Source organism: Aulonocara sp. 'chitande type north' Nkhata Bay, linkage group LG7, assembly GCF_057382095.1.
Source record: "Aulonocara sp. 'chitande type north' Nkhata Bay isolate Kocher_YH1m ecotype deep benthic linkage group LG7, A_spYH_male_GT1.1, whole genome shotgun sequence".
NCBI lineage: Eukaryota > Metazoa > Chordata > Actinopteri > Cichliformes > Cichlidae > Aulonocara > Aulonocara sp. 'chitande type north' Nkhata Bay.
The window spans coordinates 19,657,341-19,683,718 of NC_141350.1; the positions used below are offsets into that span (position 1 = coordinate 19,657,341).

Below are 26,378 nucleotides of genomic sequence, written 5' to 3' on the forward strand. Positions count from 1 at the left end.
ATAATATTATTTTATGCCATGTTAGACCTCTAATTAAAGTTTGTGAATTATTATGTAGTTTTAGTTTGCATTATTCTCCTGAATTAGAAGAAGGTGGTAACTATTGCATTTGTTAAACTGATTTGCATTATATTAGACTGCTGATTTATTGTGAATGAATGACATTGTTTTATGATGCATTATACTGCTGAGTTATAAGAAATACTGTTCGCAGAAAGTCATCGCCTTATTTGTCTGATTAGAAGAGAACAGAACATACTGGAGTTTTCTGCCCCATCTCAGCAGGAGCAGATAAACAGGGAGCCAAGGTCGTAGCTTAGGCGCTGTGTGAGAGAAAGCATGTGAATGTTTAGGCTTTTATGAATAGGTGGGGGCCACTAGAGGCTATAAGAGGTTGATCAATGCTCCACCATTTTGAGATCGGATGCTGTCTGCGTACGGTGTCCATCTCCCACGCGTGTGATCATTAAAATCATTGTTTGACTCAACCTGGCCGGACCAGTGTTGTTATTGTGGTTTTTCCTCTTGTATCCATCCCCAATATCAATATTTGAATCCGTAACAGAGGAAAAACAATGATTCTAAACAATAGTTTCAATCTTTTAATTTGAGATGTTCGAGCCTTAGCAATTTTAATAAAGACCTGCAACACTTTGAAGCACCCACCTTTGCAAACTTTGCTTTCATCACATGCCCCAACTAGCCCCCAGACAAATGCATCACTTCCCCAAGTATCACCCTTTAGCCTGTTATCTGTCTGCTTCTTACTTTGAGTACTTTAAAGTGAAGCTGTCATGCAATATGCGCTATTCATCCAAATCACTGTCACATGCACAGTCCCACTGCTTGGCTCACCTAGCAGCAGTGATACCCAGCTTCTCACGCTTACCTTGGCCAAGAAGAACTCCGAACAGAGAGCAGAGCAGCGCTACGCGCAAAGCCATTGAAAGAGGTGAGACTCAAAGTATCAAAAACTGGAGAGAAACAGACGTGGACGAGGTGGACTTTCCGATGCTGGTTGTTCCGCGGGGATGTGTGAAAAAGCTGCAGTGCTCCTTAAAAAAAGATGAAGAAGAAGAAGCTAGACTGGGAAAAGAAGTGGATTTGATGGAGCTGAGAGTCGCAGTTGCAGCTTGACTGAAGGAATGAGCGTCTAATTACGGCACCGCGAGGGGCGGGCTGAGGGCCACAGGCGCACACTTACTGCTTATCTCGTTTGTGTGGCTTATTTCAAACCACATCGCAGTTAGAGTTTATGATTACAATATATAATTTACAGATAGTATATTTTAGCGAGTGTACAAAAGAGCTGTCGTTTTAAAATACCTCCTATTGCAGATCCTTTGTTGTTGTTGTTGTTGTTGTTGTTAAGTGTCCTGAAGCAACATCTGAAAAACTGCCTCTGGAGATGGGACTCGCAGTCATCTCCGGGCTACTGTACCGTGAAGTGTGCGCTCACACATGGAAACTGCACTTCCATCAATGGCAGAGCAGAGTATGTCTGCCTGTGACTAATGACTGTAGTGATTACCCAACATCTGGAGCTGGTTTGGGGGTATTTTAAAAATGTGTTGTGGCTATGTCCAGACTGTAAGCCTTGAAACCTTTTGGATTCCTCTGAGGAAATAAGGGGAATAAAAAATAAATAAATATTTTCACTACCACTAACTGCTGTTATTCGCTGTTATTTCTGAGTTTGGTGCACTTACAGAGACCTAAGACCTGGCTCTGTGACACCCCCGCCTCCCAACCCATCCCACCCTTAATATTGTATCTTCACAGCAGTGTCACAGGTCCCTGCAGTCCTACTATAAAGCTTAATTTTCTATAGTAATGTGAATGAATTCAATCTTCCCTAAGTGTGCCACATGTGTGCAATCAACATCAGTCAAAGTGATCACGAGCTGTGAAAAGTGGCTACATATAAACAAGCCACAGACGCATGCACTCACACACGTCTACCAGAACTGGCAAGAAGTGGAGAAATAATTGATATAGTGCTTTATAAACATTTTGTACCAACTAAGACCCTCTGCAAATTCAATCAGTCTACTGGCTCTGGGCATTGTGACAGAGAGAGATTAAATGATCTTCTAATCAAAGCCATATGGCTCCACCACCACCAGTCTAACCAACAAGAAACACCACCAAGGGCTTGATATAAGGACACCACAGGCGTATAAAAAAGGCCACAGGTATATGACTGTCATAAAAGGATAACTGCCCTTTTAAATGTGTAGTGCTTGATGATCCGTGTCTTGATCTCTTTGTGCTTCCGTCCACTACAGTGTGTATTTTCTGCTAGTACTCTGACAATCTCTCTGTAAAAGTACATTTTAATACAGCACACTGGTGTTTTGAATGTTGTAGCTCATTTAATAGAATAAACAAATTGCAAATTCTTGGCAGTTCTCTTTCATTTCACTATACCACACCAGTTTTACAGAGGTGGGTAACTGGGGTAAGTTGTTAGGATGAAAATCCACAGCTTCCTTTCTCAGTATATGTATCAAATTGCAATATTTCTAATATAATATTTTTGAAAATGGGCTTTATATTATAAACAAGCTTCGGGGGAAATTGTTTGAGCAGGTAATCCATCACAGAAAGGTTTTGTCTCTTTTTTATTTCCTCCTTTTTCACTTCACCTGCATGGAAAATGGGAAATATTTTTGAATCAACCTGCACTTGGACACTACAGTACAGCAATTAGACCTTGCCACAAGTAAAAGCAGACACGGTGGGGTGGCTTTTGTAATGGATTGCCAAATCATTTGGCAAAATAAGCAAAGTCTAGTATCAGCAAGACAGGAAAAAAAGTTGCTATAAATCCTAAACGGTGTTATCAAAAAGTATTTGGCCCCTTCCTGATTTCTTTGTGTTACTTTCTCACAGAAACAGAAACGTCCACGACGCAGGACTTTGTTGTGTTCTCAACCTGTGGGTTAAGCCTCTACTAGCAGTGCATATGTAGTTCTTGGAGACCTCTATGAGCCAAGGATCTAGGGGGGTTATCACAATAACAAAGGCAATTACTTTTTCACACAGTCAGGTATGTTTGGATAGATTTTTTTTTACCTTAATAAAGTTACTTATTATTTCAAAATTGCATTTTTTTTTCTTTCTCATAGTTACCACTGTTGCTTCACTCAAGGACATGAGTTTAACTCCACCATCTGGCCTTTCAGTGTGGAGTTTGCATGTTCTCCCCATGTTTGCATGGGTTGTCTCTGGGTACTCCGCCTTCCTCCTCCTCGCCAAAGACATGCAGTTAGTGAGTTTGGGTTAATTGGTGATTCCAAATTGCCCATAGGTGTGAATGTGAGTATGAATGGTCTTCTGTCTCTGTCAGACTGTTGACCTGTTCAGGGTGTACCCCCACCTCTTGCCCTATGGCAATTAGGAAAGGCTCCAGCGCCCCCCAGCAGCAACCCCCCCCTAACCCTGATAAGGATTTGGTTTTTACTCTGGTTATTTTCATCTATTGTTAAAATGTGTTTGATGATCTGAAACATGTAACAAGTATGCAAAACAAGAAAAAGGAAAGGGGGGGGGGGGGGGGTGCTCTGTGTGCTGTACCTTTGGGTTAAGACTGTAGTACTACTATAGTAAAGCATATGTAGTTCCTGGAGTCCTCTATCAGCTGAAGACGTAGCAACCCCTTCTTAGAATTATCACAACAAAGGGCAAGTCTTTAGTGCTGACCAATCCTAATCTTATCTAATAAGAGATAATATGCCATAAAAGGAATGAAGAATGTCCAACATGAAAGCCAGGACCCTGCCATGCTTCCAGTCCAGCTGGCTGGAGAACAGTCAGAGGGCAACTTCCCATGCCTTTCAGTCCACCAAAAACAACTAAGCCTCATTCCTTCACTCCACCTCAAATCTACATTTGGGTTTTAACAAGTAAACGCAGCATGAGCTGACTTGCAAGCTAATAGGTGAAGGAAATTGGAGTGGCCAAGGTCGCATTCAAACAGTGTTAATCTTGTTGTTGGGGGTGTAGCGCAGCTCCTTTGAAGCTCCTTAAAGCTGGTCTTGCCACATCTATGTCAATCTGCAGAGGGTCACAAACACATCAAAGGCAGACTGAAATCTGCCCCGTGGGACACAAAGGAGTTTGTAGAACAACATTAAACTCTATTAACATGGAGCTACCGAGCAAAAATGGCGTAGAACATTAAACCTTAGCTGGAGCTGCTACTCAGTATATAAGGAATAACAGTTACTATACTTGTTCAGTTATGCAAGTTGACCTGAATGCAGGAAGGTGTATGCGTAAATGTTTTGACCTCTGGTGATGGGAAAACCATTCTCCATGCCTTATGTTTATAAGAAAGCTTTTTACGTCAACATTATGCCCCTGATGGATATAATCACACATATTGTTACATGGGCAGCGTCACCAGAATATATAATATAAAGAAGCCAGAATATACATTAAAAGATGGTAAATAAAACTGCATTTTCCTTCACGATGTTCTGGCTGTGAGGGGCCTTGAAACACATTTTAACAATAGAAACCTGAGAGTTTGTGATTACTGTCATTTGATTACAGGAGTAGTAACAAAAGAACAACTAAAATGTCAGGTTTCAGTCAGAAGTAGAAATACTGCAAAACCTACTAGCTTTAATTCTGATTTGAACACAAAAAAGTACCATTTGATGTCTGAATTGATAATTCTTTTCATGCAATACCATTTAATCATTAAAACTAAAATGTATTTGGTAACTTGAAGGCAATATTTTTTAATAAAACAGTACACACCACACATTCTTTGTGCCATCTGGCACATATCCAATTGTTTAGGAAAATTGGAGCTTTAATCCAATACCCTCTTCTCCACTGTGACAGCTTGGTGCATCTTGGGAATCTGAATATGTGCGTTGGCGTTTTGCAAGTGGGAATATATTGTCAAGAGACTGGAGTTGAGAATCTTGACAATCGGGTGAAGCAGTCTGAAACATCTCTGGTTTGATTTCTGGAAAGGTCTGATCAGGGTAGATGAGCTTCAGATAATCTTCAAAGAGTTCTTTAAATCTCCTACATGTCACGGCAAGTTCAGTGTTACTCTGGCACTGAAGGAAGATAAAACGAAAAGGATGAAACAGTTTTAATAACAGGTGTCAAGAACTGAATAATAGTTATTGTTGCAGAATATTTGTCTATGGTACCTCACAGCAGGCCACACAGTTTCCAAAGATGAGCCTGATGTCTAATACAAACTCTGCGGGGTTTTGATAGCACATACTCTGCTCAGCCTCTAGACGGTTTTTCACTGTGGAAAAACTCACTGGTCCCTTTATAGTCAGACTGTCATCAGCATGTACCTGTAGTATTTAGAAAGGAAATGATAACAGAACAATAACACATTATTGTCATTTTAGTTTTTTCAAATCTGTGGTGTCCATCGACATGTAAACAGCATGCACATGGGACTATGGAGTTTTACCCTGTTTTGCCATGTAAAAGTTCAAATAAACAGCTATTTCAAGCCAAACCACCAGAATCACACTGACCCCTCAAGTCCAATTATCAAACACTGCAAGTTCTGGGCCTGCAATGAACTTACGGTTTATTTACAGTAAAGCTGCTCTGCCTCTGATTTCTAATTTCTGTCATCACTGATAAATATGGTGCATTACATACAATTAAAATTACAGTTACAGTAACTCCATCTGACAGTAATCCTGTTAATTTTTCCACTATAGTCAGTCTTACGTTCAGACTCACCAAGAGAGATGCAGACTTTTGAAAGACTGAGTTGAGCTCACTGCAAAACAAGTACAGCAACAGCCTCTCACACTTCTGCAACACAAAAAATAAGCCTGAATTAATACATGTCAGAACAACCAAACACATTTCTCCCATCTGTGGTGTGTCAAGCAGAATATTAAACTGGTAAGAGTCGTCTCTCAGGATCTCTCAACACCGTTCTGCTTTGTGTCAGCCCTTGCACTCTTACCAGTTGTTATCAGTTATTAAATGCATGATGCAATGTCAGGCATCTAGCCCTTCAGATACTAAGTTTAACAAACCACTGTTTTAAAGCAATGTAAATGTTTTACCATAAAAATAACAGCCTTGAAATCCTTTTGATGGTAAACTGATTTGTAACAGGGTGAATGACGTCTTTATTTCTACTCCCTGCCTCCAACGCCTGTTCTGGCAGTGTTGTACTTGGAAGTGCAGGTGAAATCTCCTGGGAAAATGAACTGCGTAGCTGAAGACTGAGCCAGCAGACAAGACCCTAGTGTGACAGCACAAGTCTTGGTTGCACGTAGGAGAAGGCAGTGCACTGCAGAAGCAGATGAGAATATTAGCTAACCTAACAGCTATCACGTACAGGATGACTACACATTTACTTTTTCCATCAAACATTTGCTTTATGCATGTTATTTTTTTTTTAAAAACAGAACTTTTCTTGTTAAGATAACAAACACAAAATTAGACAAGGAACTCCCTTCTAACCCAAGCTATTTCAATTTTATTTATACAGCACAAATCATAACACGCTTCAAGATGCTTTATATTGTAAGGTAGACGCTACAATAATAGAAAATCCCAACAATCATATGACCCACTGTGAGCAAGCACTTTGGTGACAGTGGGAAGGAAAAACTCCCTTTTAACAGGAAGAAACCCCAGCTGAACCAGGCTCAGGGAGGGGTGACCATCCGCTACAACTGGCTGGGCAAGAGAAGAAAGACATGAAAAAACTTGATGGTTCATTTCCCAATTGACTGACACTCCTGTTCAGGGAAAAGCAGATGAGCTGCACTATTTTACTACTTACAATTACTATTTTTTATTGGTGTTTGTACCCATGATTTAAAATCGTACATTTAGGAACATAAGCGCTGGTTACAAATTAAAGTAATGTCGTATAAACTAACAAGTTTTCTGCCTCCTACGCACTATAATCAAGTAACATCCCCACATAAACCGAGACGAGTATTTCTATAAATGTAAAGTTATCTGAAATGTGCTGAATGTGAGAATGAAAAGACCAAATTTGAACATTCAGACATTCGGCCTATATTAAGACAACATAACTGGTGGATCAAACTGAGGTAAGATGGGATGATCTATCTTATTGCAGAGAACGCAGCTGTATTTACGGTTTATATCTTATATAATGTAGTCATAATGATAACTGGTGATTCTCTGTTAATGAATGAGTGGATTTGTTTTTTAAAAAAGATGCTGCTTACTGGTGTTTTACAAAACGGCTGTAAATTTGGAAAATACATGACTTATCAGATTATGCTGAATTCTGAACTTAATTTGAATTACTTGGCATTCAAGTCATTTGGCTATTGTAGTATTATCATTATTATAATTACATAAATGGTAGTAAATCTTTTTTTTTTTAAAAAGCACTGACTCGTTTGTCCACAGGGGAAAATGCTCCTTCAAAATCCGTCTCCTTCTTTATCGTTTTGGCTTCAGGTTTGCAGACATACTCCATCTCAGGCATTAACAGGTCACAACAGAAAGTGCAAAACCATTCCCTGCTGAAAAAGAGACCATTTACAGACTGAAAACAACAGCCAGTAAGCAGTAACTCACATCAACAAGTGCATAATGCTGCAGTCAGATGTAAATCTCACACCTCCAAGATGTAAAAATCAACTTGCCAAAAGTGGATTTGTTCTGACGTGCTTTTAATTCCACAAAGAAAACAAGCGATTGAATTGCTATTAAAATGAAAACATATGAGCTGTGACATTTTCATCCAAGACCAGTAATAAATAAAGTTTGATGGAGCTGACCTTGGAGATTTGAGGAGAGCTGGAATGTGGCACGTCAGATGAAAAGCTTTATGACATTTTTGGCAGCACAACAGCTGTCCTGTAGTCTGACACACAGCACACGAGGCCTCATTAGAGTCTTCCAGTTGGGTTTTATTTTGCTCTACCTGCTGCTGTTCCCCCACTGAACTGATATGAGTTGGAGGTCCAGTCTTACTCTGGCCCAGTGGCTCACTTGGAGCGTGTGAAGAGCAACAGGGTTTGTTGTCTGTGCTATGTATACAAGTCTGGACATCTTCACCTTGGGAATTTATTTGGGATTGGTCATCTGTGCTGTCGGGGAGGCTGGCTCTTTGTTTGGGATGTACCTAAAAACAAGAAAACAAGAACTGAAAATAACATAACCAACATTTTACAGATTTATCATGGTGCTGAAAGTTTTCATGATTGGTTATTACTGCATTATTATTATTATTATTGTTGTTATTATTATTATTGATAGTAGTAGTAGTAGCTTTAGTTTACATAGCATTTCCCTGTCTATTCCTTCCACCGTCTTGTATTTGTCAAAGTCAAAGACCATATGTACAGTTATACACAGGAATTTGAAACTGCAATGCTCCCATGGCCCTCAGTGTACACAAAAAATCTAAAGGGAGAAAAGGGGAAAAAATAATAAAATAAAATAAAAGTCTTATGTACAAGACAATACAATACTATACAATTATTTATGTATGTATTATTAAATACGATTTATGCATCACTGCCTTTTCCAGTCTTTGATATCATGTCTAGTTTGTGTCTAGTTTGAGTCTTCTTGTCTATGAGACAAGAAGACTCTTTGTCTTCTGGTTATTTCCTGTTTTACTTTGAAGGTGAGCTATCTGTTGTGCTTCCTCCTACTTTCTGTTCTTCCTCCCTCTGTGATTGCCATCCTTGCCCAAATTGTTTTCACATATTGCTCATTACTTTTACCTGTGTTCTTCTACTTCCTGCTGCTTGCTGAGTTAACTAGTCCCCTGTGTATATATATAATCCTGTGTTCCTCTTTGAGAAACACTGACTAAGCCCATTTTATAGGTGGACACCTGATTTGTTGATGTACTGATCAAATATGGACGTTTAAAGGGAAACGTTGGTTTTCATTTGCCAGTCATTCATAATATTTAATTCATTTATGCAGCTCCAAATCATAACAACATCCACCTTAAGATGCTAAACAATCACAATCATCTTTTTAATCACTTTTAGCCAGATTGTTTAACACAATCTTGGAAAGTGGCAGGATGCCTGAGGAATGGAGAAGTGTACTGATATTGCTGTTCAAGAATAAGCATGATGTGTAGATCTGTAGTAACTATAGAGGGATAAAGGTGATGAGACATACCATGAAGTTATGGGAAAGAGAGGTGACGATCAGTAAGCACCAGTACAGTACAAGTGCACTGAAGTCTGCTTCAATCACTACTCTCTCCCTCCTGGGGACACAGTCTAAACACTTCATCCACCTCATTCCAGAATTCCCCTTTCTGTTCTGACATCCAACCTGTGAGACATATGCACTGACAACATTCAAGGTGACCCCTTTTCCAGCTTCATACTCATAATTCTGTGTAATACCACCTTCACCTCAACAATACTAATCTTTTCCTTCAAGATTACTCAATTTCTCTTCGATACCATGGTAGAATCCACCTCCAATGGTCTTGGCCTTGCTTGCCTTCTACCAGGTTTCCTGCCCCAAAAAATAAATCTACCCTACTTCTCTCCATCATGGCATCCAATCTGCTCCCTTTATCAGTCATAGTACCTACATTTAAAGTCCCTACTCTCACCTCTCAAACTCCTGTCTTTCCTTCTTTCTCACTGCCTCCTAACACGCCTTTCCCCGTTCTTCTCTCTCTCTTGGCTCTCGGCGAAGGCGGTCGCACTTTTTTCCTCTCCTCCTTCCCCTTATCTTCCCTGCTTAGCCTCTTGTCCTTGTCTTGTCTCGTGTGTATTACTTTCCCTCGAACAGTCTCTCACTGTCGTTCTCTAAAACCTAAAAGAGAATTATGGATGGGAGATTGAGAGACCAGTGTCTGAGCTGCTCGCATAAAAAGAAAATTGACAACATCAACATGCGGACACCATGGCGCCAGCTGGGGCTGGAGCCGAACAAAAACTCCCTGATAACGACTGTGTGATGACTTCCCATCCCATGCACACATTTCCCTTCCCCTTCCAATGCCTTCGATGCTTGTTGCCTCCTGGGAACACGAGGCGGGTCTGGGCCCGCGCTGGAGAGTCGGTGCGGTGGCAGGATGACTGCTGTGTTGCCTAGGATTACTCCTTATCCCCTACCCAACCCTCTTGCTGGTCACGTGCTCTATAATGTTGTACTGTGGACATTTACTGTATGTGCTTTTCTGTGCAGAGGAGTTTTTTTGTTTCCTGTTCTCATGCTGTCCTCCTGTAGCCCAGCATGAGTAGAGGTCTCTTTTTTTCCTCTTGTACCTTTCCCATTGTAGTGTACATTTCAGTGTTTTTTCTGTAATGCAACCATTCTCTGACTTGTATCCCCATGTGATGTCCGTGTTGTATGTGTAAGGTCGGGGGGCAGGTTCATTCCACTGCAGGGCAACCTGCCACTGCATGTGGCAAATAAACTTTGAACTTGAACTTGAACTTTCTTTCATTGTCTTCAGCTTACAGTAGCACAGTTTTCAAAGGGACCCTATTGGCCAACAAGACCAAAGGCAGTTGTTGTTAATGCCGATCTAATATGGAAATCTCATTCTTTAAGATATGCATGGTTGAACTGGCCAAGATTTACCCTTCTTTATACAACCCTCACTGCTTATCCGGGCTTGGGAACAGCAGTAGGAATACACTGACTTGTGACTTGTGAAGTTACAGATAAAAGCAACTAGCAACAATACAAAATCTATACAGTATTTGAAATAAATCATTCCCTTCTTACATAACTACTTTCATCATCTGGCTCATCTTTGATGACAATTATAGGCCTTGGAGATGATCGTTGTCTCTTCTTTGCAGCAGATCCCACTGCTCCACTAGCCTGGTGTATTTCTGGGGCTTTCCAAAAAATGCTGCTTGGGAACAAAGCAAAAATCAATCAAAGATAAATTCACTTAAGAGACCCATAGCACAGAGTTAATAGTGCCATAACAGAACAAAGAGATAATCTGTGCTTGTATACTTGCAAAAGTGCGCATACTGCTCCCCCCTACCTTGTTTTTTTCTGGGATACTGGAGTGTACACCACTGAACTTTGATGTCTTGGTGCTTCAGAAAAGTTTACAATGCATTTGTCCATTATAAAAAATACAACATTACACATATTCTCTATGCTAAAAAAAACTGCAAAAAAAACAATATGCAAAAATAACTGCAAACATACCATTTCTGCTTGACAAGAAAGTTTCTGCTCCCTGAGGATAGTTTGGTTTCACTGTATACATTGGACCAGTTGAATCATTTCTCCTGGTCATATATGTGGGCTCAGTCTAAACACACCATTGCAAATCAATTACTTAAAAGCAGATATTATACCATGACAATGCCTTCAGTCAATACAGGAAGTTGCTTACCCTCTGTTGTGAATGAGGTAAACTGACACTACCACTGAGGGGTGGCGGAGTTATTTGTGCATAGAAAGGTGTGGAGAAAAATCCATCCATGGGCTTGGTTTGGTAGGTGGAGCCACTTCCTGTCCTTCTCTGCTGATACTATGATGAATGGAGACAATACAGAAAAAGGGAGAGCATGCCACAATCATTTTACTGCATGTGATAAAAAAGGCCCCACCATTATGCCGCAATCTAAAAACCCAATGCAATGTGACCACAGTATGCTTTGAAAAGTCTCAATCAGCTTTCCAGATTTGTCTGCAGAAGACTGCTGCTCCTTTACTACTAGTTTCCTGTGCAGCTTTAACAACTTGTTCACATCAGTAGAAAACAAATGTCTGCACTTTACATGCCAGTATTGTCCTGCTGCAGAATTGAAACCCAAACATCCAGTGAAGCAGACTAAACAACTTGAATAAGAAGATATTATCAAGCCTTACTCAAGAAGTTTCCCCTTTGTCCTCTGTTACATGCTGGCTTGCTGTTTGTCATGCAGATTTATTTGATTTACTTTATTTTTGAGCTATAAGTTCATCCAAAACTAAAATCCTTCCTGACAAGGAAAGACATAAATTGCTCAGGATGTGAAAGCTGTCAGCTCTATTTAGGACAATGCCATCTGCTGTCTGTGCTTGTTAAGAAGGCTTGTCAGTCAAACTTAGGCAAGCACACATCCACACTCACACAAAGAAACGCACAGTAACCTGGGGAGAAAGTATGCTCCTAGTTGAGCTAACATGGTTGGGCAGAGGCCTCGTAAACCTGTGGTCTGGTTGGGGAGGCAAACTGTGGGAGGGAGAGCCTCTCTGTAGGGGCCCTGGGACAGTTTGCTGTAGTTGGATGCTTTGGTGCCATGTGCAGGGGGGAGGAGGTGGTTGGGGCTGCCAATGAGCTTGGGGGTTTAGCTTGTCCACCTGCATCTGGAGCTGAGCCAGAGTGCTATGGGGAGCTCCCAGGGCAATGCTGTGGGGTGAGCCTGAGGAACTCTGCCCACTGTGGGTGTGCTCATGATGAAAACCACCCAGCTGGTGGCCTGGTACACTCTCCACCATTAAAGTGCCTGAGAGGACATACACACAGAGACAGGATGAGCATAACAGGGAGTGATGAAATATATACAGTACAGAAAGAAAATTCCAGAGAACTGTAGGGAGATATATGTAAAACTCGAGGCAGTTAGTAAGTAAAATTATGCTAACTTGGGTTACAATTGGATATAAGCAACAAAAGATAACAATTTCAATTAATTTGTTCCATTTAATCAGTTACTGTATAAACTGTGAAAAATCCACATGTGATGGTATTAGTTTTCTTGTTTTTATATTTCAAAATGCTTTGTATCCAGTTTACAGTTATGGAAATTCTGCTTTCCTCAGACACTTCTGTTGACTAAATTAGACAAATGTTGCATTTCATTATGATTGTCAGCCTCAGATGAATATAAACAGTAGGGGTGCAACGATACACAAAATTCACGGTTCGGTTCGGTTCGATACTTTGGTGTCACGGTTCGATATTTTTTCGATACAAAAAAAATGTTCATGCCTTTTTAATTTGTCATTTATTAAAATTATAAATATATATTTTAACTCAAAAGTACAGTTTTTAAATTTAATGTTGCTGAAACAAAAGTAATTTAAAAAAATAAATAATCTGATTGAGGAATCACTCATCTTTGGAAAAGAGAGTTTATTACAGAGAAATGGCTCTTTCCAAAATAAAAGCTATACTATACGCTTCTTCTGGGCTATATTCTCAGCAGCATATTGTAGCGGGTCAGGGCTGTTCGGGGTTCTGTTTGTACAGTTATGTTTTGTTTATGTTGCCATAGTGACGGGTGACGCCCTCTCGCTGCGACGGTGTGTCCTTCCGGGGTCAGAGGGCGCCCTGTGTGTTGTTGTTGTTGTTGCTGTGCGGTTGCCGCGCTGAGCAGTTAGCTAGCGGCAGTGTTCTTCTGCAGATGTCAATAAACGGCTGTGCTCCCTGGCTAGCTCACGGGAAGCAAGACCAAACGATACCTCCGTCTCCTCATTGTCTGAGCTCGCCACAATATTAAACATATCAGGTCCCCATAAGGAGAATCATGTGCTAACGTCTGTCTAAATGACTCGGGTAAAGTTTGTAGCATGCATGCTTGTTGTTTTTGTCTGCTTCCACTTGTCTTTGCACTAGGATGATGTCGGCGTAAATGTGCAGTCATATTCGTTGTGTTCCCACTAGTGCTGTCAGCGTTAATCTCGTTGAAATGACGTTAACGCCACAACACGGCAAATCTCCGTTAACGAGCTATCCTGCGTGGGGCTAGATGGCCAACACGTTAACGAGCTAACTGCGCTAACACACTAGCTCCCACCCATGTAATTGAGCATTGCATGGCACATCCAGCATACTGTTTTACTTTAGTCCATGACGCGCTTACCTTCAGGGTCATACGTCACATGAAAACCAAAATAATTCCAAACGCCAGATCTGAATGAGGGTGGGAGAGGTTCAATTTGCCATGTTGCAAGGAGAGCTTAACTTCTGTCTCGCTAGCTTGCCCTGCGCTCTTCCTTCTGACTATGCTGTCTGTGTGGAGCGCTCAGTGGATCTGCGCTCGACAGTGCAGCCTAGGCGGAGTAGTCGAACGCAGATTCACTGAGCGCTCCACACAGACAGCATCGTCAGAAGGAAAGTTGATAAAATAAATTACAAATGTTGTATTGTTCGATACATATGCGTACCGAACCGAAAGCACTGTATCGAACGGTTCAATATCAATACGAATATCGTTGCACCCCTAATAAACAGCTAGACAAGGATTTTCATTTAATGCTGAGCTCTGCTCTCAATGAATCCTTCATTTAGATAGATAGATACGTTATTGATCCCACAAGGGAAATTTGTGTGTTACAGCAGCATGATGAAGAGTAAAAACAGTACAGTACATACCATGTAAACAACACAATTAAATAAAATGCCACAGGTGCCTAGTAAGGAGGCTTATAGTGTGAGATAGTCCAGGAATTTATATATTTACAACAGTGATAAAAAAACAAACAATTAACAGTAAAAATGAAGGTAGTTCAAAACAGTCAGAGTAAAACTGACATTGTGTGAGAGAGAAGTGCAAATGCATTAATAAATAATAGGATTTGTCATCCAAGTTTTACTGGCCTCCAGCTAACTCCCCGTGACCATCTGACTCTCCTCATGCCTGTTTATTAATACTGTGCAAGTCTCACTTAGATCACCACCACAGATACAATCTTATGGAAGAATGCCCCTAAAATTATTAAGTAAAATTGAAATAAAATTTCAAGGTATACAAGTTTACTGGAGCAGAAAACAAATAATCCATTCATTCTCAGGGCTGTGGATCACATCATTTGTTAATCTCTTACCCAAATCAACATTTGAGGCCCAGTAAGAGGCTCGGCACTGGAAGCGTATGGTGCTCTGCGGTACGAATGAAGCACTGCATTTTGCCTGAAGGAGGTTTTCGATCTGAAACAGAATCTGCAAACAGAAGGAATGTTATCAGTCATTTTCAGAGGAGGAACATGCATGCTGCAAAAGCCATATGCTTGCGCTTCATCACATCCGAGACATACTAGGCTTAAAGACAACCTGAGATCAGGAAAACAAGACTGTGACAAGATACTGCTTTATGGTTAATTGATTAAAGAGGCCTCACCAAACGTTTACAGTACAAGAGGGCCGTGCCCCCATTCTTGGCTGTGGCCCATTTGATGAAGTCGATGACATGATCCAGGTGTTGGGAGAGATAGCCAATGTCTTCCTGTTGTTTACGCAAGAGACTCTCATGATCTTTTGTAACAGCCTGCAAAAAAAGAAAACGAAAAAGAGGAGTGCAGTGTTAAAGCAGCTTGAGTGGCGGAACTCTGAGCCTCGAGGCCACACGAAACTCACCATACAAATAACATTCTTCTGGAAACAACTCCACAGCAAGCTACAGGACTACAGAGTAAAACTAGTCCATGATAGTTTTACTACACAGTATTGTTTTGCTGCATGTAATCGTCTTTGTCATACCTCAAGTTGATCAAGTAGAATTTTGCCCTTTTTGTTTATCGCGAGGATTAAACTGCTGACAGATTTCTTTATTTCATCACATACAGAAGTACGGTTCTGTTCCACCAGAAGAAGTCTGAAAAACATACATTTAAAGTGTGACTAAGAACAAAATATACATTTATTAATATGGAAGAAGTGACTTTTTTTTAACTAGACATCTTTAAGGAAAAATGAAATACATACCCACTATTTATGGAGTCTGATACCTCTTCTATCAGTTTCTTTTTCTCCTGTAACTGATGAGTCATATGCTCCATGTGCTCTTTGTGGTTTTTATAAGCATCTTCAAGGAACTGATAACTAATTCAAAAACATTAGTGAGTTAATACAGACAGGTTAATATGCATAATATGCATAATGAACTGGGGGGTGGGGGTGTAACTTAATCTCTCAGTGAATTTTTTTCTCCGCCTCAAATGCATCACATGGAGAGATCACAGTATCAATCAAATCAATCCATGAACAGTGGTGAAAAAAAATTGCAATAATAATGTATTGTGATATCATTTCGAGGGGTGCCTGGTGATTCCCACTTCTGTCAATCAATATTACTGAAACAATGCGGTACCTGTGGTCTTTATGCTTGGTGAGTTGGCAGTCCCGACAGGTAAGCAGGTCACATGTCTCACAAAAGAGTTTCAGTGGCTCTTGTTTGTGGATATGACAGAACATCGGCCTCTGATTCGACACAACACAAACGTCTGGAAAACAGCAAAAGGCTCACCATAGTTATTTTTAAACTAATTCTTACAGTATAAAAAGCATGCAGTGCATACTGATGTATACTTATCATTTTGCCCATTAAAATATTGCGGTAGCAAGAATCACATGATACGTCAGCACAGGCATTTAATTTTTTTAAAACAGCTAAATGAGCAGGTAGGTTTGAGTACCTTGTGATACTTCTGACTTCTGTCTGATCATATGGTCTTTGGTGAATTTGACTCTTTGGTGGGCCTCCACACAGGTGGTACACAAGTACTCCACACACTCAACACAAAACCCAGCAGCTTCTGTGTTGTCATTGCAGGTCATACAGAGCTATAGAAAGAGGAGTCAAGCATCAAAAGTTAATAAATATTTGGAAACATGACGTGGAGATGATGGCTCGGCACATGTTTTACCATTTCTTGTTCAATCAAGGGAATGCAATGATGACCCTTATCTGCTAAGTTGATATCAGTGAAGTTTCTACTGACAAGCATTGCTTCTGCTGCCCAGATTTCAGAGCTACAAACCAACAGAAGACAAGGTAGCTTTGTTTTTACAGATATCTCCTTTAATATAGTGTGCACCTGCCCATTAAATCACTGCAAATGGAAATCATCTAGTGCCTTATTCTGGTTCTTACAAGAGCAATGTTTTTTTCTGCATGGCCAATGACAAATAAAAAATACAAGTAAAACTTACGTAGTTATATTTTGATAATTACCCTCAAAAACCCAGCCTGTCCCCAAATTGATATTAATTCATTTGTTACCAACCTGGACTGCTCTCTCCACCGTGCTGCTGGGAGCCTCGAATGACTCCTTCACGAACATATTATCCACCACATCTGCCGCCATACATTCCTGCCTGCACACCGGACAGCGGATCACGTTTACTGGAATCAAGCAGGAGCATAGGTGTTGGTGTAAATCAGTAAAACTGTACATTTCTGGTATTATTTACCATCAGATTATATTTTTTATGACATTTAGACATTTAGGTGATTATGGTTAGAGGTAGCTACAAGCACTTGTAAAATGTATGCAGTTGTGCGTGCAGCTGCTCTGGTTGTAGAAAAGGTTGACCGCCATTAACCGGTCCTTGATCTGTGTTTGTAAACAAAGTGACTCACGTGGTTTGGTCGCGCCGTCGTCGCTCTGGGAGACGGACGGTTCCGTCACGTCCAGATTCCTCGACGGTAAAGGCAAGCACCTCTCGCAGAAAGTGTGCAGGCACGGCAGAAGTTTGGGCTCCTTGCTATGGAAGCTTAGATGACAAACGGGGCACGTGTCCAGGTCATGTTGGTCGAGTGCACCGGACCGCTCCTCTCGCGTGCTCTCTGCTTCGTTCTCGACTGACAGGACAGCAGTATGTCCCGACTCCTGTTTTTCCATCGCATCCATCGGAAACAGTTTCTGTTCTCCAAGTCTAGTTTACTCTGATTCAACGGCACGTACAGGGAGGGTAGTCTGAAGCGTAGGCTATATGTCATTGCTCTCTAGCCGAAGAGAGCGCCTACTTCGTACCTGCGTTGTCCTCCGCGCGCTCTCTATCAGTTCAGCATTTGTAAGCGTCGAGGGTATTATTGTCTACGTGTGATATTTTGGGGAAAATAATTTTTTGGACTGTTGCAGCAAACAGGAAGCACTAAAGAAAAAAAAGGGTACCTGTGTCGCATGCTCGTGTGCCCCAGATGTTGTTGGTCAAATTAGAGCGCACGCGCTCGTTGAGGTAAGAGTGGGGCGGGGTCAAAATCTTGATATGAGAGCCACTGGCTGCGTGTGCTGTGCTATCAGGAGGACAAAGTCCACTGAGCAGCAAGAGTTTGCCTGATTCTTGTTATTCTGAAACTTTACACAGGGTTCAGTTCAGTACAGTAATACTGTGTTATGCTTCTGGTGACGTTATTTATTTATGGCACTTCATGATAGGCTGTGTGAAATTCAAATGTATTAGGTTTTGTTGGCTTCAGGCTTCAGCCAGGCCTATGGACATTTTTTTGTAACGTTGTAACACTGTTTGCTGAAAAGATACTCACAAAGTGCTGGTGTCATATTCACATTTGATTATGATTATAAGAGTGTTTTGTTCTCAAGTTAAATGGCATTCTGAAAAGCTGGTGAAGAACTGTTTTAAAAATGGACACACTGCTCTGGTTCAGATCAAAGTCACTTGTGCAATTGAGTGGAAGATAATGTCTTCATGGTTCAAGGTTCATGGCCAATCTATGGGTTAGCCTTGAGAGAAGTGCGCTGCAGTTCAATTGTCCACATTTTGGACACAAACATGAATCTAACAGCGGAAAGCCACAGAATCCCTTTGAGTAATGGTAACAGTATTCCACTCCTGGGACTGGGCACCTATGGGGACCCTCAAACGGTGAGGAAAATATCACGTAGTCTCTCTATTTCTAGATTTAGAGTGCTGTGTTTGATTCCCCGTTTATGCGAGGCTTGTTTACCTTTAGTGATTTGAGTTTCACTGAGAAGTACACACTGTGGCTGTAGCTTAAAAAAAATCAAATAAAATGTATATTTTCTGTGATTTTTTTTAAAGACACCCAGAGGCACTGCATTGGACTGTGTCAAGCTGGCCATAGATGTGGGCTACAGGCACTTTGATGGGGCGTTGGTATATTTCAACGAGCATGAAGTGGGTCAAGCCATTAGGGAGAAGATAGCTGATGGAACCGTTAGAAGAGAGGACATCTTTTACTGCGGAAAGGTAATATTTGTTAGCTTTTGTTTAATCAACTTTCATTCCTATAAACCTATAAGAATTAATCATGTTATTGCAATGGTCTGTTGCCTGGATGTTCAGGTTGTTTAAATTGTTTTTTAAATTTAGCAATGTTATTTTTCTCAGCTCTGGAATACCTTCCATCCACCAGAGTTGGTGAGACCAGCCTTAGAGAAGACATTGAAAGCCTTAAAACTGGACTATGTGGATCTCTACATCATTGAGCTTCCAATGGCCTTCAAGGTTTCTAAAAAATAATTTTACTAATTTTTACAGCAAAGTATTTTTAATTATTTATGCAAAATTAGATAATAGGGGTTCAAACACAAGAGCTGCATAGCAAATACTTCAAATCTGGCCGTTGCCACATTACACACATTAGAATCAGATAAGATTATGTAGACAGGTGTTAAGATTGGGTACCTGGAATCAGTATGTTTCTTTGTTTAAGCGTTTTGACCATGAACACATTGTGTCACCTTAGGTCACTATAAATTATATGCTTAAATAACCACTTTTAATGCAAAGTATTTAATTATGCATATATTTTAGCCTGGAAAGGCCTTTTATCCAAAGGACCAAGATGGAAACTACATCTACCACCACACAGATCTCTGTGCAACATGGGAGGTGAGCTCTATTAAAACAATGGTCATACTATGTAAAGTCTTTGCATGTCTACTGCTCATCTCTAATATAATATCACTATGAAATTAAAAATCTGTTGTTTTGTTATGTAAATTGAAATACTTTTTTACATTTGTATTAGCAGCTTGCATGAGAATATGCTTTTCCTCCACATGTCAAGCTAAGCATGACTTCATTGCAGGGCTTGAATGAATGAATCCCGATCAGCACATCAAGGATTTCATTCTTCATGTAGTTATGTTATCATAGGCAGAAAATATTAAAATCAACGAGCAGAACTTAACACAACCTTTGTAGCGACATCATAAAGCCGTCACTACAAATGAAATCTAACGATTGAGCTCTTGAGCCACCTCTAAGTTCTTTATACTTTGATTTTAGGAGCCAGACTTCCATGTGATGTTTAAGAGGTCTTGAGAACCAGTTCTCCAAGCTATTATTCTTAAGTCATTGGGTGGTTTTCATTTCTGCATTTCGGCCAGTGGTGTCGGTGATTCTGTCAAAAAGTGGAATGTAGAACCGAATGGTTATCACTCATTGATTGGCCTTCCGTGACCCCAGATCACAATGTTATTGAAGCAGTGTTGGATCATCTTGACAGAATGGAACAAAATGCAGTCAACACTGAAAGAAGAGCTTTGAATATCCTTCTAGCAGCCTGGAGAACTATTCTTGAAGACTACTTAAAGGAGTTGCAGACTGTGTTAAAGAATAAAATTGGGCATGTCTAATAAACTTTCAAGCTTGTTAGAATTCTAAAAACTCTATTTTGTTATATGTATAATTTTATATTTTGGTTAGTCTGCACCTATTTTCCATTTTGCAAAATATTTCTTTAAAAGGGAGATGGCTCACGACTTTTGTACTTGCATTTGTACTGCATGCATCTAATAAAATATTAGGTAGGCATTGTTTTATCTTATTCAAGTGTTCTTACATGTTAATACTGGTCAGAGTGTTTTTTTCTGCAGCACATTACTCTCAAGGACAGTGTCATAAACAGTTTTTTTTCCTTGTGTCTTGTATTTTTCTTGGCTATCTCAGTTAGCCTGTAAAGATTACTACTATCAATCTTTGATAAGATATTAATATTTTCTTCTGTCAGGCTTTAGAGGCTTGCAAAGATGCTGGACTGGTTAAGTCCCTGGGAGTCTCCAACTTCAATCGCAGGCAGCTGGAGCTGCTTCTGAATAAACCTGGTCTCAAACACAAACCCGTATCCAACCAGGTGATCCCAGTTTGTTTCCTGACCCCTAATGACATCTCAATGAGGGTAGTTTACAAAGTAAAAAAGTACTGTACGGCATACATTAGTATTCTGGGTTTTTAATATGAAGGCATTTCTAAAATAGACTCTCTGCCAAAAAATAGTCAAACACTATGCTGAAATACATTTTCTTTCATTAATCTAGATTAAATGGAATAGATTTTACTTTTGATTCCCATCCAGTTTCCTTCCTACTTGTAAGACTGAGCCCTGTCATCTTTTTCCCTTCTTCTTATTTACCTTTAGGTCGAATGCCACCCATATTTCACACAACCAAAACTTCTGGAGTACTGTCGTCACAATGACATCGTGATTGTTGGCTATTGCCCAATTGGCTCCTCCAGAGATGCATCTTGGTAGGTTTGAAAATATATACACTTATGTAGGCTGGTGTGAGGTCATTGTGATTTTATCCCCCCTGTTACTGCATTAATGTGAGACTGCAAAAATAAAAACAAATTATTGTTGTTACCAAACCCTCAACGTGACCCTAAGTAGAATTCATTTGGTAAATGACATGGTGCGTATTTAACTGTGTCTCTTTTATAGGGTGAATTTGAAATGTCCTCCTCTGCTGGACGATGAGGTGCTTGTATCCATTGGGAAAAAATACAACAAAAGTAGTGCCCAGGTGGCCCTGCGCTTCAACATACAGAGAGGAGTTGTAGTGATCCCAAAGAGCTTCAACCCTGAGCGGATCAAACATAACTTCCAGGTACTGTACCAACATTTTTAACTCTATGTGCACGTAAAGTCAAAGTTATGGTACCATTGCTGCCCGGTTTTAACTCTTACATGCATTTTTGGTTATATTTGACCATTTTGACATTGGAGAACAGTAAATATACCCAAAATGCCACCTTTCTGGCCTGAAATTTGATGATGTTCCCTAAAATGACCCAAAATTAAAACTATTTTAAAATGTTATACTTTTGAGCAGGTGCTACAAGTTTTTGTAGGCTGATGCGCAGCCCACATCCTCAACTCTGCTGTTTAAGCCCCAAATGCATTTTCCTTACACATGTGGCACATTCAAGGGGAAATAAACAGGCCTTGCAACAGTGTGAGATTTATTGCCAAGAAGCATTGTTACAACAAACAAATAATCCACCAAACACAAATATCCGTAGGTTTTGCAACAAGTTTAGTTATAAGTGTAATTATATTATTAGCCTACACTGACTGGTGCTTGTGCTTTGCACCTGTAAACGTAAGCATTATGTAAGAAAATAATCGAACAATAAACTAATTAGGACCCATTTTGTCTGAGCTAAGTGAAATTAAAAAGAGATCGAAACAGGGATCAAAAGAGGAATTAGAGGTCATAAGATTATAAAGTCACCTGATCTGCCATTTCAGTAAATGTAAGAAACGTGCAAATGCTGCACAGGCAATGCTTTGAATGCTCAGACTATTTTGCAATAAGCAAGTTTTTTACTCTAAGTTTAAAATAATATTGAATTCACAAAGACATGAGGACAGCCTTTAATGTTTGTAGTGATTATACATGGTTATGCAATAAATCCAACCAGTTCCAGAATGGTTTTGCCATTTTCACCTTTAATAAAATCTCATGAAATCGTTATCGCTATTATTTTCATGTCTAAAGTAAATCAGAGCACGAGATTGTGCATAATATTTATTTTTCTCCCTGCTCTTTGAAACATTAATTAAAAATTAATCCTCCATTAATGTCAGCTAGACTATTTATACACTCTAAATAGATCTGTAGTTCAGACTTTGTTGTAGACACTTAGGAATCCTGGCATATCATAATGCAAAGACATGAAATATATACAGTATGTAAGGGTTAAACAGTTGAATGAATGAAATAATGAATGGATGAATTTAAACAGAAGCAAATTATTTTTTTCAGATATTTGATTTTTCACTGACTGAGGAAGAAATGAAAGCCATTGAAGCACTGAACAAAAATATTCGGTTTGTTGAGTTGCTGATGTAAGTACAAGCTTTGACGGACAAATATCTAAACATTTTTTTGTTGTATAATGCATGAACCAAATCCTCGATATTAATGGTAGTAAACACTTTTTTTTAAAACTCAGGTGGAGTGATCATCCGGAGTACCCCTTTCATGATGAATACTGACCTTTGTAACTTTTACGTGATGTACTTGATTTTTTAAGAAAGCTGGAATAAATAACAGAGAAATAAAAGTTCACACATTTGTTGAACCAGCTTAGTTTAGTTTGCTACCAGTTTGGTACATTTTCCACTCTAAACACTAGAGGTCTCTAGCTCACAGTGGATTAAAAGAAGTCTAACAGGCCCATAATTCATTGTTAATTTCACCAGCATAAACAGCAGCTGCATTTAAGACTAAGATCTTGAGCCACCCTTCATTTCTTTAGATTTGCATCCAAGGAGCCAGACATTTTTTTCAAATTTTTTAAAGTGGTCTTGAGCAATAGTTCTCCAAACTTTCTGCAGGTCTTTCAAAGTTTTTCTTTGGATATTGAATAATTTAAAATCATTTTAGTCCAGTACCATTTTCACAGGAATGTATCTTTGGGCACTTTGTTACAAGTAGCCTGTCACAAAAATTCATGATTTGTTCGTGTATTTGAAAAATGCCAGTGATAGCACAATACAATAGTACTAACGACAAAAAATGAAATACTATTTTTGCACCAATACAATGATAGCCAAAGAGCTATTGGCAAAACATTTGGCATGTCTCACCATGCCGTGCGCTGTGTCCTTAGAAAATCTGAGGAAACTGGGTGAGGAGAGGACAAAAGAAAAACCAGGCCTAAAAAAACTATTGGCAGCAAAAATCTGTCTAAAAGTCATGTCTTCATGAATAGGAAAATATCAAGCAAATGCCTGACATAAGACCTGAGAGATGCATCTGGCCCTTCAGTTTTTATCAAGTCTCATCAAAAATGTTCTCAGCGGAAGAGCGGCTGTCAAGAAGCCATTCTTATCAATCAGAATCAGAATTAGCATACTTTATTAATCCCTAAGGAAATTATGTGGGTGCAGTTGCTCCAGTACAGTAACAGAAACAATACAATATGTTACAGATTTAAGAAATAGCACAATATATACAAATCACTTAATATTAAATTATCAAGGATCAAGGACTGACAAAGGTGAATAATAAATATCAAGGATTGACAGAGGTGATTATAAATTAAACTCAACCAACTATATGATTGTGGTGGTTGTGTGAGTGAGCCGTGGTGTGTAAAATGCTTTGAGTGCTCAAGAGGAAAAGCACTATAAGAACCAATCCAATGACCAGTAACTGAAAATCAGTGGCAACATTTATTATAGAGTGAAGAATACACTTTATATTGTAGGGTAGAACCTACAATAATACATAGAGAGAAAAACCCAGCAATCATATGACCCCCCTTTAAACAAGTACTTTGGCCCAGTGAGGGGCGGCCATCTGCCGTGACCAGTTGGGGTGAGAGAAGGAAAACAGGATAAAAGACATGCTGTGGGAGAGAGACAGAGGTTAATAACAAGTATGATTCAATGCAGAGAGGTCTGTTAATACATAGCGAGTGAGAAAGGTGACTGAAGAAGAAATACATGCATCATGGGAATCCCCCAGCAGCCTACACCTATTGTAGCATAACTAAGGGAGGATTCACGGTCACCTGATCCAGCTCTAACTATACTTTAGCAAAAAGGAAAGTTTTAAGCCTAAGCTTAAAAGTAGAAATAGTGTCTGTCTCCCGAATCCAAACTGGAAGCTGGTTCCACAGAAGAAAACTGAAGGCTCTGCCTCCCATTCTACTTTAAAATACTCTAGGAACAACAAGTAGGCCTGCAGTGCGAGAGCGAAGTGCTCTAATAGGGTGAAATGGTACTACAAGGTCATTAAGATAAGATGGGGCCTGATTATTTAAGACCTTGTATGTAAGTAGCAGGATTTTGAATTCAATTCTGGATTTGACAGGAAGCCAATGAAGGGAAGCCAATATAGGAGAAATGTACTCTCTCTTTCTAGTCCCTGTCAGTAGTCATTGTAAACATGTACACAGGAGGTCATTAGAGAGATACAGCAGTGAGCGTGTACAGTCATCTGTATTACATCGTGGAAGTTCTGTCGTGGTTTTGAGGTGCATTTCAGAAATGGTGTTAGGGAGCTTGTCAAAATGACTGTCAGGGCACTAAAAGTATATCTGGATAGAAAAACACACACTATGACACCTTAAGAAATAGTACATACATATTTGTTTTGTCGTCTTCTTCCCAAATCTGATTTCTATGTTCTATTAGCCTCCCCAAAGCCCTCAATTATTGAAGCAGCATGAGATCATGAGATATTGACAGAGAACAGAATAAGCCCACAACCAAAGAAGATCTTTTAATGCCCCTCAAGATGCCTATAGAACTATTCCTGCGGACTACTTTTGCAGGAAAGTGTGCCTAAGGTGATCATTCCCAATATTGACTTGCATGCTTGTCAGAACTGTACAAAGTCTGTTAAGCTCTATGACCTTATGTACTGTTTTGATTGATTGATTGATTGATTGAATCTTTATTTTGAACATGTTGAAAAAGTATTAAAAAAAAAAAAATAGAATTCTAAAAAAAAAAAAAAATAGAATTTTTGCATGTATCTTTGCAATTTTCAACAAGTCTCTGCAACAGTTTCGCAGGAAAGTATTTTAAGAGGAGGGGTGGCTCAAGACATTTTTAAAGTACACTAGTACACTTTATACAACAGATTGGAGATGGATAGGCTGAGGAGTAGCTCAATTCTTCTTAGGCAGGCCTTCTTGTAGGGTGTATGCGACTCAAGGAGGCCTGATTAAAAAAAAATTACATCAGAAATTATGCTTGGGCGAGGCTTTTCCCACTTGTGGGTATTTTCCATTCAACGGTTATTTAGAATTAAAGAATATGTAAAAGAACCGGAGGCATATTTCAGGGCATGTCTGCACAGGTTTTTCTCTCCCCGTCACGTTTTTATTCAGTAAAGTCCTTTGTGTTATAACGGAATAGGATGTCGGGCCACTATGGCAACATGTTTTCTTAAGTTTGAGGTTTTCAGTTGTTGTGTTACTTATGTCCTTATCATACTCCAGAAAATATAGCAGTATTTTAATTTAACTAAAAAGGTATCAAGTGTGATACAAAGACCAAGATCATTTTTATCCATGAATGGAGGGAACTGTACAGCTCCTGAGGAAAGAACACTGTTGTCTATAAGATTATAATTTTCTCGTTGCAGTTCCTCCTCTGCAAGTTAACAAACTAACACATTTTCATGTTGAAGGTTCCAGTGTAGTGTTTTGGACAATGATCGGTGGGTTATCCAAAAAACTTAAAACCATTTTAAACCTAGCCACTCATTTCGAGAGGCTTAAAACTAGTGAGACAAAATGATATAATTTCAATATATGATGGGGTATTTTGTTGTTTTTTTATACTTTGATGAAAATCATTATTTTAAAACATATGGAAGTCACCAACTGCTATGTTTGCTCCCTTGCTCTGCAGCCACTTTGATCTTCGCATTCACCTTTATTCACCATTAAAATCATGGATGAGGCAAGAGTTGTCTGT

General features: G+C 39.6%; 3 protein-coding genes across 12 annotated transcripts in view; 1 reads left to right on the forward strand and 2 right to left on the reverse strand.

Annotated features, from left to right (window-relative positions):
• Positions 1–1,185, reverse strand: part of fbln1 (fibulin 1) — a 31,995-nt gene extending 30,810 nt beyond the window's left edge. Inside the window, exon 1 of one of the 2 annotated variants that reach the window (XM_086299280.1) lies at positions 890–1,185. In XM_086299280.1, coding sequence (XP_086155406.1) covers positions 890–944 — 55 coding nt within the window. In that variant the 5' untranslated portion in view covers positions 945–1,185. The remainder of the gene's footprint in view (positions 1–889) is intronic. The other variant, XM_086299281.1, reaches the window with a different exon arrangement.
• A 2,270-nt stretch (positions 1,186–3,455) lies between these two features.
• LOC147325019 (transcription intermediary factor 1-alpha-like) lies at positions 3,456–17,897 on the reverse strand. Of its 9 annotated transcripts, none has more exons than XM_086299279.1 (19): positions 17,307–17,896; positions 16,951–17,069; positions 16,360–16,507; positions 16,035–16,167; positions 15,650–15,766; positions 15,425–15,539; positions 15,066–15,212; positions 14,773–14,887; positions 12,094–12,449; positions 11,351–11,488; positions 11,161–11,266; positions 10,991–11,045; positions 10,720–10,852; positions 9,145–9,303; positions 7,779–8,125; positions 7,391–7,520; positions 5,737–5,811; positions 5,178–5,333; positions 3,456–5,081 (listed from the first exon to the last, which is right to left on the reverse strand). In XM_086299279.1, the coding sequence occupies exons 1-19, from the start codon at positions 17,575–17,577 to the stop codon at positions 4,809–4,811; spliced, it is 3,093 nt and encodes a 1,030-aa protein (XP_086155405.1). In that variant the 5' UTR covers positions 17,578–17,896; the 3' UTR covers positions 3,456–4,808. The 9 variants fall into 9 exon arrangements, 7 of the variants coding, with proteins under 7 accessions (XP_086155405.1, XP_086155400.1, XP_086155401.1 ...); XM_086299273.1 differs by lacking the exon at positions 9,145–9,303 and having other exon boundaries at positions 3,461–4,059; positions 4,771–5,081; XM_086299274.1 differs by lacking the exon at positions 9,145–9,303 and having other exon boundaries at positions 3,458–5,081; positions 10,720–10,849.
• Positions 17,356–26,367, forward strand: LOC147325020 (aldo-keto reductase family 1 member D1-like). Its single transcript, XM_086299288.1, has 9 exons — positions 17,356–18,553; positions 18,731–18,898; positions 19,040–19,156; positions 19,466–19,543; positions 20,667–20,789; positions 21,075–21,184; positions 21,378–21,543; positions 22,705–22,787; positions 22,895–26,367. The coding sequence occupies exons 1-9, from the start codon at positions 18,377–18,379 to the stop codon at positions 22,935–22,937; spliced, it is 1,065 nt and encodes a 354-aa protein (XP_086155414.1). The 5' UTR covers positions 17,356–18,376; the 3' UTR covers positions 22,938–26,367.
• Positions 26,368–26,378: the final 11 nt, after the last annotated feature.